Below are 12,790 nucleotides of genomic sequence, written 5' to 3'. Positions count from 1 at the left end.
AGACCCCCGCCCCCTTCGGAGTCTGCCTTTGACCCTTATTAGCTGTGCGACCCCGGGACGGAGCCTTCGGGCCTCAGTTTCCTTTTCTGTAAAGCGAGAATTGCGCTTCCTTCCGGCTCTAAGGCCATGACCCCATCGATGGAGCCGGTCCGCCCCTTTACCCCGACTTTGGGGTTCAGTTCCCTCCGTGCCTTACCCCCTTTGAAAATGAGGAGGGTCGGGTGGCCCCGGGCCGATTAGGGAGTCCCCTGATGCTCGGGCCCGGGCCCGGGGGCGGGGGCGGAGCGCAGGGCGGGAAGGAGCCGGGGTGGGGGTGGAGGAGCCCCGGGGGGAAGGGGGGGGAGGGGGGCCCGGGGAGGGGGGGCCCGCGGGGAGGGGCCCGGGGGGGGGAGGCCTGGGGGAGGGGGGCCCGGGGGAGGGGACGGCGCGGAAGGGGAGGGAGGTCCCCGGGCAGGGTTGTCCCCCCCCCGGCCCAGCTTCCCGGAAACCCGGCGGATTCCCGCCCGTTTCCGGGGCCAGTGGGAGGGGCCGGAGGGGGAGGGGCCCGGAGGAGGGGGGCGCGGGGGCGGGGAAGGGGGCCCTGGAAGCCGGGAGAGGGGCTGAAAACCCGGGGAGGGGGCGCCGGGGCCGTCCCTCGGATCTGGGGCGGTCCGGCGGGAGGAGGGGCGCGACGGGGGGGGGAGGAGGGCGCGGGTCCGGGGACGAGAGGGGCGGGGAACCGGGGCCTTGGAGGCGGAGTCATTTGGGTGACCCCCGGGCCTGGGAGGAGGGGGGCCCTGCGTTACCCCTCAGTCCGAGGGGGGGAGGCGGGAGGGCTGAGGGCGGCGGGGCGGCGGCGGGGGAAGCGGGGCCCCTGGCCCGGGCCGGGGGGGCGCCCCAGGGCTGAGCCCGCGGGCCGGGGGGGCGTCCGTTGCCCTGTCGGTCGGCGTCCGTCTGGGTGCGCCCGGGGCCGGGGGGGGGGGCGGGGCGGGGGTCCGGGGGGCTGCGGGGCGCTCTGGGGGCGGGGCGGGGGCGGTCCGGATCGGGAGGGACGCCAGCGTTTGTCCAAGGGGGGCCGTCTGGGAGCCCCGGGGGCTGGGGCGGGGAGGGGTGCACTGAGACAGAAGGGGGAGACCTGTCTGCTGCCATCTGAAGGGGACCGTGCCAGCGGCGGGGGGAGGGGGTGCATCTTCCTCTGTCTGTCCCTGCGGGCGGGAGGAGGGTCTGCCTTGGGGGACCTTTGGGGAGGGCGTCCGTCCGCCTGCCCGGGGGAGAGCAGGGGGTTGCGTCCGGGGGGAGGGGGTTCGTCTGCCGCCCGGCGGGGGTCCAGCTGTCCCTGAGTGAGGGGGGAGGGGGCTTCACTCGTCCGCGCGGGAAGGAGGAGGTCTGTCCCGGGGGAAGGGGGTCTGTCCGTCGGTCCGGGCGGGGGGAGTGGTCTGTCTGCCTGCCCGTCTCGAGGGCGGGGGCCGGCGACCGGAGCCCCGGATGCGGCGGCGGGGGGGCCATGAGCCCGGGGGCGGGCAGCCAGAGCGGGCCAGCCCGGGGGGGCCCTGAGCGGCCCATGCGGCGCCCCGGGGCCGGGGCCGCCGGGGCCCAGGGCCCGGGCGCGGGCGGGGTATGGGGGGCACCCTGCGGGTGGCAGTGCTGGGCGCCCCCGGCGTGGGCAAGACGGCCATCATCCGGCAGTTCCTGTACGGGGACTTCCCCGAGCGCCACCGGCCCACGGCCGCCCGCCGCCTCTACCGGCCCGCCGTGCTGCTCAACGGCGTGGTGTACGACCTGAGCATCAGCGACGGCGGCCCCGGCCCGGCCCCGGCCCCCGCGGCCGCCCCCGCGGCCGCCGCAGCCTCGGCCGCCAGCAGCAGCAGCGCCTCGGCCTCGTCGGCCGCAGCCTCGGCCGCCACCAGCGCGGCCTCCTCGGCTGGGGACGGGGGCCTCCAGGTGAGTCAGCGGAGCGGGCCGAGGGGAGCGGGCGGGGCTGGCGGGAGCCGGGCTGGGGGTCGGGGAGCCCTGCGGGCTGGGGGCTGGGAGGAGGCAGGGGGAGCTGGGGAGCCCTTCCCCGGGAGAGCCAGGCTGCTGGGAGGGTGCCCGCCCCCCCATCTCCGAGCGGGGCAGACCGGGGTGGGGGGTGTCCCAAACAAGAGGCTGCGCCTCCGGGAGCCCCGTGTGCTGCCTCCGTCCGGGATCCTGGGGCCGCCGGGGGCGCGTTCTGGGACTCCCGGAGCCTCCCCGGTGTCTGCAAACCAGAGATGGTGGTTCTGGGGAGCCCGGGGCTCTGCCCCCCTCCCCCCACCCCGGCTCTCCGCTCCTCCCAGGGAGGACTGGATTGAGCGGGTCGCAGGCGAGAGAGGGGGAAACACACATAGCGGCTGTTTGTGCCCCAAGCGTTTTCCCCAAACATCCCGTTTGAGCCTGACGACAATCCTGGCATGCAGGTGCTCTTATGGTCTCCATTTTACAGGTGAGGAAACTGAGGCAGACGTGGGTAAAATAACTGACCAAGACCACAGGACAAAATAAGTGTCTGAAGCCAAATTTGAACTCTGGGGTATTCCTGACTGCAGGCCCAGCATTGCTATCTTCTCCTCTCTCCTCTTCAAACATACTTTCCTGTCTCTGTTCTCTCTGTCTCTCTTCTCTCTCCTTCCCTCTGTCTCCTCTCCTTCTTGTCTCTCTCTCTCTCTCTCTCTTGCTCTTCTGTTCTTCTCTGCTCTCTGTCTCTTTCCTCTCTCTCTCTCTCTCTCTCTCTCTCTCTCTCTCTCTCTCTCTCTCTCTCTCTCTCTCTCCCTCTTCCTCTGTCTTGTCTTTTTGTCTCTGTTTCTCTCTCCTGTCTGTCTCTCTTTCCTGTCTCTGTGTCTCTCTGTCTCTCTCTCTCTCCCCCTCCCTCCTTCCCTCCTTCTATTATCTCTCCCTCTCTCTCTGTCTCTTTGTCTCTGTCTCTGTCTCTCTGTCTCTTTCCTCTCTCTCTCCCTCTTCCTCTGTCTTGTCTTTTTGTCTCTGTTTCTCTCTCCTGTCTGTCTCTCTTTCCTGTCTCTGTTTCTCTCTGTGTGTCTCTCCCTCTCTCTCTCTCCCTCCTGCCAATTACAAAAAAATAAGAGAAATTGTTCTAAAGGGTCATTTTAAAGGTCTGCATTTGGGGTGGGGAGAGAGGACCATCACCCTCTCCCCTGAGGAACAGGTTGGGGGGGGGGGCAGCGTTTAGAACGTAGCTTGTCAAAATTGGGAGAATTCTTGGAGTAGCGACTTCCAGAAGGGAGGGGTCCCAACAAGACCTTAGAATGTGGGGCAGAGAATGGTGAGGCTGATGGGCCGTGGGATACCAACGGCAAAGCTTGGAGGGAAGCCCGCAGGAGGACTCCTTAACCCGGGGCCCCAGTCTGGGAACTTGGATGGGAAACAAATTCCATCTTTATTCCCACATAACTGTTTCCTTTGCCATCCTCCGGCCCGTCTTTTATGCATTTGCAAACATGGTTGGGAGAAGCGGCCGGTGGGCTTTAATCGGACTGTCTAGGGGTCCGTTGTCCATCAAAGGGGAAGGGTCTCTGTCTGAGAGCACAGATTGGGAGAACCGGAAGAGATCTCAGGTCACTGACGACTCCCCACTGCTCTTCTGTTCCCCAGGGTCCAAGTTTCGGGCGACCCCAGAAAAAAGTCAAGAACGTCTAATAGTGGAATTTCAGGCAGTGTAACAGAAAAGAGGGGAGCAGTCCCCAAGGCCCCTCAAATCCTGCCTGCTCACTTTGTAGAGCTCTCCCCGTACTGGGGAGCTAGGAGCAACTGAGAGAGTGCAGAATAGTGAAAAGACAACAAAACTAGGATCCATTTATTAATTCTGCAGAGCACCGTCCCAGGGACTCGGGAAAGCTAGTGGAGAAAAGATTGCTGCCTTCAGGGAAGGGCCTCCATCAGCTCTCGTTGGATTTCTTCACATACTTCAAAAACAGAAAAAGACTCCTTGGTTTCCTTTTTCTTGGTTTTCGATAGATTGAAAGGGACTAGGTTAGGACCATCTCGCTTTAATTTTCTATCTTCAGTGCTTAGAATATTCTTTGTGCATCATAGATGCTTAATTAATGCTTGTTGATTGATACCCTTCTCTGTATCCTTGCTGGTACATAGAAGGTGTTTAATAAATGCTTGTTGATTGCTTTATTAATTTCTTGGTTGAGGGGGACAGTTAATCAGCATTAAGCACCTACTATGCGTCAAGCGCTGTGTAAGCACCGAGGATACAAAGAATGGGAAAAGATGGTCCTGCTCCTCGAGGAACTCAAAATCAGCCAGAGAAAGCAACAAGGAAACAAAATGTGCCAACAAGCTCTATGCAGGAGAAGAAATAATTAGCAGAGTGCAGATACTAAAATTAAGACAGACTGGAAATTTCCTATAGAAGATGGGGATTTTAGGTGGGATTTACAGGGAGTCAGTGAGATCAGTAGTTGGTGCAGAAAAGGGGGACAGGAATGGAAAGTTTTATGGATCATCCAGAGGCCAGCATCTCTGGATCAAAGCAGATGTGGTGGAGAGTTAGATTTGAGAAGATAGGAAGGATTAAGGAAAGTTTCCTGTGGAAGATGAGATTTTAGTTGGGATTCATAGGAAGACAGGGAACAGTAGTTAGTGTAGCTGTGGGGAACAGAGATGCAAAGTCTTGTTGTGCAACAGCACAGAAGGCTGTCTCTAAATCAAAGCAGATGTGTGTGGGGGTAAGGTGTGAGAAGACTGGAAAGGGAGGAAGGGACCACTATGAATGACAACATAGGATTTTGCATTTTCTCCCGGAAAGCCATTAAAATTTGTTAAGTAGGGGAAGTGACAAAGTCATATTTAAGTTTTAGGAAGATCACTTTTTGATTGAATGGAAGACAGATTGGAGTAGAGAGAGACTTGAGGTCAACAAACTCATCAGTAGATTATTGCAATAGTCCAGATGTGAGGTGATGAGGGAGCCTGCATGGGGTAGGGTGAAGGGGAACAATGTCGGAGGAGAGAAGGGAGCCTATCAAATAGAGAGATGCAGCAACTGATGAGAGATGCAGCCCAGGTGAAAGGGATGAGATGCTGCAGAGGTGAAACTGATGAGAGATGCAGCCCAGGTGAAACTGATGAGATGCTGCACAGGTGAAACTGATGAGAGATGCAGCAGAGATGAAATCATTTGGCTTTGATACCATATTGGATCTGAGAGAGTGAGAGAGGAATCCAGGATGGCTCCTAGGTTGGGGCCCTGTACAGTGATATGGAATATAGAAGGTGGGGAGATTTTAAGAAAAAATCAGTGAGCTCTGTTTGGACTTGTTGAGTTTAAGATCTCTACTAGACATCCAGTTAGAGATGTCTGAAGGTCACGAGAAAGGTTAGTGCTGGATAAGTAGATTTGAGAATTGTCAGCAAAAAGATAATAGAAATCATGAGAACTGATTAAATTATCATGTGAAATAATATAGAGGGAGAAAAGAAAAGGACCCAAGACAGACTTCTGAGTGATCCGAGAAACATGGATACACCCTGAGTGACAGGATAGATAGGATAGACAGCCTGAGTGATATGGATGGAGGGTGTGAGCTGGAGAAGGATCTAGCAAAGGAGTGGTCCAATAGGTAGGAGGAGACCGGGGAGACAGAGGGGTCCTGAAAAGCTAGAGAGAAAAGCTATCAAGGAGGAGATAGGGATCACTAGTGTCCAAATCTACAGGGAACATTATTTAAGGCCTTTCACAATCAATCAATCCCTGAACCTCATAGCAGGGGAGTAGAAGACAAGCAAAGAAAAGCCTCGGTGGGCCCAGGAAAATGGGGATCAAGCCCCTTCCCTACATCTCCAATCCTTTGCAGGGAAGCGATGTGATATATTGGAAAACCGATACAATCTGATGTCGCTGCTTAATCAGTCTTGGGCGAGTACCTTCTTCAAGCAGGGCTTCAGTTCCCCATTCTTTGAAAGAAAGGCTGTGTGGTTGAGTGGGTAGAGAGCTGGATTTGTTATCAGAATATTCTGGGTCCCAGATAGAGCTGGAAGGACTCTCAGAAGTCAACTAGTCCAATTTCTTCATTTTACAGAGGAACTGAGGCTCCAGTCACATGAAGTGACTTGCCCCAAAGTCAAAACTGGTAGAAAACAGGATCTGAACCCATCATAGGATCATAGATTTAAATCATAAAAGGAACTCTGAGCTCAACCCAACCAACTCTCCCATTTTACAGAAGAGGAAAGTGGGGTCTCAATAGGTGGAATGAGGATCAAAACTGGCATCTAAGGTTAGATCTTCTGACTTTAGGCCCCATTGGAAAATCAGTCTCCAAGCCAAAGGACCGTTCCCAGCAGAGGGAAAGTCAGAAACGGAGGCCTCTGTGCCTTTGTAGGCCTCTCTGCTGGCTGGAGCAGGCCGGCTCTCCTTCTGGGGGTCCTGGTTGCCCCCCCTTTTCCCCACTCTCTCCCTATAGGCACCCAACCTAGAGCAGTGAGGCAGTGAATATTTGCTGCATGAGTGGATGTCTGTGCACATCTGTGTCTGTGCCTGGAGAAACGTGGGGTGTTCTGTGGTGATCTGGGGCTTTCCGGGGGCCGGCGGAGGCCCTTGTCCGTCTGGGACCGTGCCGCAGCCCCGGCTCTGGAGGCCAGTCTGGACCAGAATCTAGGACGGGGCCAGCTACAGCCAGGTCAGGGGTCAGTCTGGCACCAGACTCATGGGTCATTCTATAGACCAGGGCAGAGTTCCCGTTGTGACCAGGCCGAGGGCTCCGTTCTCTGCAGTCCCAGGACTCTCTTTGTGGCCAGAGCAGGCTGAGGCATCCTCTGGGTCTCCGGGTGGGCGGCCGTCAGAAGCAGGGCCGGGGGGCTCCATGCATCAGAGTCGGGGCTCGATCTCCAGCCCCTGCAGAGGGGGAGAGGGGCCTCCTTGGGCTACCAGAGCCCGGGAGCCTTCTTCTGGTCCCAGCTCCACTTTGCCCAGGTTCAGCTCAGTCATGCTAAACTCCAGGGCTGTTTTCTCTGCTCTTGACTTGTTAGTAGAAAACGAGGGAGTACGAGGAGCTGCCTTAAAATCTTATGCTGCAGCTGGCTGTGTGATCTTGGACAAGTCACTTTCTAGGGTCTCAGGATTCTCTTCTGTGATATGGATGGAGCAACGGGGGAGGCTGGAGGGAGGGGTAAGAGGTAACTTCTGAGGACTGGCCCTTAATCTATAAACCCATTCTGACTCAGAAGCAGCCTCCGTCTCCCAAGGGGGCAGCTGTGAGTGCCCTCTAGTGTTCGCTGAGGGATAGACACCCCACCCGCTCTGAGCACCTGCCCAGGGCCCTACAGGCTCCCTTCTCCCGGCCTGGGGCTGACCCCGTCCCTCCTTCCCTCTCAGGAGCTGCCAGACCTGAAGGACTGGAGCCTGCAGGACATGGACGCCTTCGTCCTGGTTTATGACATCTGCAACCCGGACAGTTTTGACTACGTCAAGGTGTTGAGGCAGCAGATAGCGGAGAACCGGTGAGAGCAGGGGCAGGGATGGAGGGGAGGGATGGGGGGGGGCTGGGGATCTGAGGCAGGGAGGGGCCTGTGAGAGCGAGCTTTGCAAACTCAAGCATCTGGATAAAGGGCAGCTAGTCCCCAGGTCTGGGAGCATCCCTGAGAGCCAGAACTTGGGGGGGGGGGGTTGCTCGGATGAAGGGACTCCAGGGACCATTTACTCTGAGCTTTTCATTCAAAACCTGAAGAGACCTTGAGGCCCAAGGGTAAGGGTCCCAGATTCCAAATTTTACTTTAGAAGCCATCTCCTTCCTTCATTTTACAGTGGGGGAAACTGAGGCCGGGGGCTAGCAAACAAGTGTCAGAGGCCAGATTTGAATCCCAAGTCCTCAAGTTCCAGAGTCAGCCTTTTCCCCAGGGTGCCCCCCTCCCCCTCCCTCAAGATTCCCACAGGATCTAAGTGGAGGCAGAATCAAGATAAAAAGTAGCAGGAAGTACAGCCTGGCTCTCCTCCCTTACCTCCCCCACAAAGATCTAGAAAATGTACCCAACTGAATCCTATTCAGGAGAGCCAAGAAAAAGTCCCAGCCAATCATTTTTCCAGCCCAGTGAAGCTTAAAGAGACAAAGAGATCTTCAGAGACCGGGGACGAGAGCGGGGCCAGGAGTGGGCCAAGCAGGGAGTGTTCCAGCCCAGGGCCTGACGGAGAGCTGAGAGCAGCCCCCGGGCGGGAGGAGCAGAAAGCCACCCCAGGGGGTCCCTGAACTCGGACAGGTGGAGGATCAATGTTAAATGTCGACCACTGCCAAGGTCTGAGTCAGACAGGGGACCGAGAGGGTCTGCACCTAAGGTCCCGGCTGGTTACTGAGCAATAAATGGGTTCAGGAGGGAGAGCCGGGTCATCCCAGGAACAGACAGGGAGCTCGGTCCAGCTCCCAGACCAGGCTGCAGTGGAATATACGGAGCATGAATGCCGGACCAATGGGGAGCAAATAGGTCAGACCCTCTGAACCTGCAGAACCTCCCAGGGGATGGATAGTGGCCAAATCCCAGCCGGGAACAAGCCAGCAGCCCCAAACCTGTGGCAGAAACATGTAGGACTCCCATCAGGGGGACAGTAAGTAGGTCTCCCCTTGGATGACATTCCTTTGGGGGCACCGGAAGGTTCCCTACTGAGCTGGGAAACCAAAAGATGGACAGAGGACAGAAGGGACCAGAAATCCCCGCTCCTCCCCCAGAAGTGCACAGAGCCCAGCACTAACATCAAGTCCAAAGTCAAGAAGTGGGCTTTAAGAATGAACAAAGAAAGAGTCCCAACATAAAAAGCTATTGTGGTGACAGGGAAACTTGAGCTGCAAACCCCCGAATTAGAGAATGACTCAAAAGCATCTGTAAAGAAAAATACAGCTTGTGAACAAATTTAACTAACATTTATGAGAGTTTAAAAATGAGAAAGAGCTAAAAAATGACTTCTTTTAAAAAGAAATGAGAGAGAGGAAAAATGGGGAAAGAAAGAGAGCTATGGGAAAATATGTGAAGAGAATTAGCAGCTTGGAATAAAGAGACACAAAATCATAACCAAGAAAATTACTAACTGAAAATTAGAATAAACCAAATGGAAGCTAATGATTTCACTAGACATAAGAAATATTAAAAATAAAATCAAAAGGGGCAGCTAGGTGGTACAGTGGATAGAGTACCGACCCTAGAGTCAGGAGGACCTAAATTCAAATCTGACTTCAGACACTTAACACTATCTGTGTGATCCTGGGCAAGTCACTTAATCCTAATTGCCTCACAAAACAAACAAACAAACAATAAATAAAATCAAAAGATTGAAAAAAAAGAATAAAATGTGAGAATCTCAAAGCAAAAACAAGTTTTCAAGCTGGAAAACAGACTGAGAAAAAATCATTTAAGAATCATCAGTCTATCTGAAAGCCATGGAGAGAGAGAGAGAGAGAGAGAGAGAGAACATAAACATTATGTTTCTAGAAATCACAAAAGGAAATTGTCTGGTATTCTTAGAATCAGAGAACAAAAGTAGACATTTAAAGAATTCACTGATCACCTCCTGAAAGCCCCAAATCAAAACTCCTAGGAATATTATAGCCAAAATTCAAAGAAAAAATACTCCAAACAGCCAGAAAAAAAGGAAATCAAGTACTGAGGAGTCACAGGTTCACAAAAGATTTAGCATTCAACACTATAAAGGAGGGGAGAGCTTGGAAATTAATATTCCTGAGAGTCAGGATTTCAATCTGACTCCAAAGTTCAGAGCTGTTCCCAGTGTTCCACAGTTCAGCAAGTTTGCTAGGGGGCCAGCTCTGCCCTGGGGCCCTAAGGAGGTTTAGAGCTGGAAGGAGCAGCTGTCCAACCTTATCACTTTCCCAAGGAGCAGAAAATTGAAGTTACTTCCCCTAATTCTTACAGACAACACATGACAACGTCAGCATTCAAACTCAGTCTCTCTGGCTGAATGTAATTTCCCCTGAACCAGGCAGTTTGCTACCACTTACCCTCCTGTCCAAACTCTCCAGTACGAACCTTTATGTTCCATAGGTGGTGGAATAATGTAGTTGGTTCTTTCCACAATTTAGTGCCCCCTCATTCAAGAGCATTGGCTGGAGACTATCTTCCCCTGGGTGGAGAGTGAAGGTCAGTTCACAGTCACAGCCACAAGGAGGTGCTGCTGAGAACCCCAGCCCTGGCACCTAGCTGGCTGTGAGATTGTGTCTGGTTCTCTGTGATCCCATTTGGGATTTTCTTGGCAGAGATACTGGAATGGTTTTGCCATTTTCTTCTCCAGCTTATTTTACAGATGGGGAAACTGAGGCAAATAGGGTTAAGGGACTTGCCCAAGATCACATAGCTAGTATGTGTCTGAGGCCAGATTTAAACTCAGGTTTTCCTGATCCCTGATCTGGCGCTCTATCTTAGGCCATCCGGTCCCTGTGACTTTTGGTTTTATCCAAGTTGAGCTTCAGTTTCCTCACCTGTTAACTTAAGGGGTTGAACTAAAAGGTCTCTAGGCTCTTTCCAGGTACTAATCAGTTATTCTAATCCTCTCCTCAGGACAGTAAAGTGTCCAGGACCTGGGGAACCTAGCCTAAAGGGGAGAACCAGGACCCAGGGAGCCCTAAAGGAGAGAACCAGGACCTGGGGAAGCCTAGTCTAAAGGAGAGAACCGAATGGAGAGATTAGTGATGAGAACTAGAGCTGGGGTTTCCTTAATTAAGGAAGCTCTCCAGTGTGTAAACTCCATTCGCTGATGCATATTAACACCTTCTGGACAACCTAGAACTCGGAGAGTTTGAGTTCTTCTCCCAGGATCATATCAAGTGGAACTTAAATGGAGGTCTTCCTGTCTTGATCCACCACATCACACCCCTTCTTAGCGATGATTTTAAAAAATAGCTGTGTGATCTTGAACACCGTATTCGTCTCTCTGGGCTTCAGTTCCCTTCTCTGTAAAACGAGTGGGCTGTACCAGATGGCCTCTGAGATAATAATAATAGCTAGCATTTAGATAGTGGCTTCTGTGTGCCAGGCGCTGTGCTAAACACTCAATAAATATTATCTCAGTTACTCTGGAAGGTAAGTGCTATATTATCCCCATTTTATTGTTGAGAAAACTGAGGCAGGCAGGTTCAGGGATTCGCCCAAGATCGCAGGCTCCTGAGTGTTGGGGACCAGATTTAAATTCAGTTCTTCCTGACTCCAGGCCCAGACGTTTCTCCGCAGCGCTAGCTCCTTTCCGTGGTTGGATTTGGGAGCTGTGAGTCTTGGGGCCCCCAAGCCAGACTCCTCCATTCCCAGTGGGAACCCTCATCCCCAAAGCAGAGCGGAAGGGCCGTGGCGGGCTCCCACCTACCTTCTCTGCCCCATCTTCTCCCCCCGCAGGCCGGCAGGCGCCCCAGAGGCCCCCATCATTGTCGTGGGCAACAAGCGGGACCAGCAGCGGCAGCGCTTCAGTCCCCGCAGGGCCCTGGCCGTGCTGGTGAAGAAGAGCTGGAAATGCGGCTACATGGAGTGCTCGGCCAAGTACAACTGGCACGTGGTCCTGCTCTTCAAGGAGCTGCTGAGCAGCGTCCTGGCCAGGGGCTGCAAGCACAGCCACCCCGCCATCCGCCTGCAGGGCGCCCTGCACCCCAACCGCTGCAGCCTCATGTAGGCCCACTCCGCTCCCCAGGACGGGCCGGCCGGGAAGCCCCGTCCGGACGCACTTCCGCTGCGAGAGCCCGGGCTCCTTCTAGGCCATGGACTGTATGGCTGGAGTCGGGGAGGGGGGCCCGGGACCGGGAGCCCGGCGTCCAGGCCCTCCCCGGAGGGACCGCTAGGGCAGGAGCCCCTGCTCCACATGAAGGACCCTGACGGCAGGGCTTGGGAGGGGGACCCCGCATGTGTCCCCCAAGGGCTAGTCTGTCCTGCTCAGGGCCAAACCGACGGAATAAAGAGGAGAAGGAAGGCCCAGCTCCATCTCTGGGGGGCGGGGGCGGACCGGGGCTGCGGCTCGCGCCGGGAGGGACCGAGGCTCGGGGCGGTCCCAGCCCAAGCCCCTCCTCCGGCCACTTCCAGCTCTGAGACCGCTCAGTCTCAGCGCCCGAGACGTCTCAGCCGGATGGGAAGGAATCCTGGGAAAGGAGCCCCCCCCCGCCGGTGCTTGTGCAGCTCTGCCCAACGGCCCCCGGCCCGGGGGAGGGAAGCCGGCGCCTTAGAGGCCGCCCACTCCCCTCGGACGGCTCCGACTGGTAGCGAGTTCTTCCTGGCTCAGCCGGGGCTGAAACCCGGGCCTTCCGAGTCCTCTCGTCCATGTCCGTGACTCAGGACCGGAGCTCTATCCATGGCAGCGCCACCTAGCGGCTCCCGGATGGTTCTCTCGATTTGCATTTTTATTTCTGAGACACCCGGGGTTATTACCCAGAGCCCCCCGCTAGCTGGGTTTGCTCCCCATCCGTGACCAGAGCTCTATCCATGGCAGCGCCACCTAGCGGCTCCCGGATGGTTCTCTCGATTTGCATTTTTATTTCTGAGACACCGGGGTTATTACCCAAGAGCCCCCAGGTAGCTGGGTTTGCTCCCCATCCGTGACCAGAGCTCTATCCACGGCAGCGCCACCTAGCGGCTCCCGGATGGTTCTCTCGATTTGCATTTTTATTTCTGAGACACCCGGGGTTATTACCCAGAGCCCCCAGCTAGCTGGGTTTGAGGCCTGGTGGCCCGGTCTGTGACTCAGGACCGGAGCTCTATTTGCTACAGCGCCACCTAGCGGCTCCCAGATGGTTCTCTCGATTTGCATTTTTATTTCTGAGACACCGGGGTTATTACCCAGAGCCCCCCGCTAGCTGGG

At 55.6% G+C, this 12,790-nt stretch overlaps 1 protein-coding gene across 1 annotated transcript; it reads left to right on the top strand.

Annotated features, from left to right (window-relative positions):
* Window positions 1–1,316: 1,316 nt before the first annotated feature.
* RASL10A (RAS like family 10 member A) lies at window positions 1,317–11,907 on the top strand. Its single transcript, XM_031948861.1, has 3 exons — window positions 1,317–1,920; window positions 7,337–7,461; window positions 11,344–11,907. Exons 1-3 carry the CDS (start codon window positions 1,597–1,599, stop codon window positions 11,612–11,614), a joined length of 720 nt encoding a protein of 239 aa, XP_031804721.1. The 5' UTR covers window positions 1,317–1,596; the 3' UTR covers window positions 11,615–11,907.
* The last annotated feature ends 883 nt before the right edge of the window (window positions 11,908–12,790 follow it).

Source organism: Sarcophilus harrisii, chromosome 1 (genome assembly GCF_902635505.1).
Source record: "Sarcophilus harrisii chromosome 1, mSarHar1.11, whole genome shotgun sequence".
NCBI classification, from domain to species: domain Eukaryota; kingdom Metazoa; phylum Chordata; class Mammalia; order Dasyuromorphia; family Dasyuridae; genus Sarcophilus; species Sarcophilus harrisii.
This window is presented reverse-complemented; position numbering and strand designations above follow the sequence as displayed.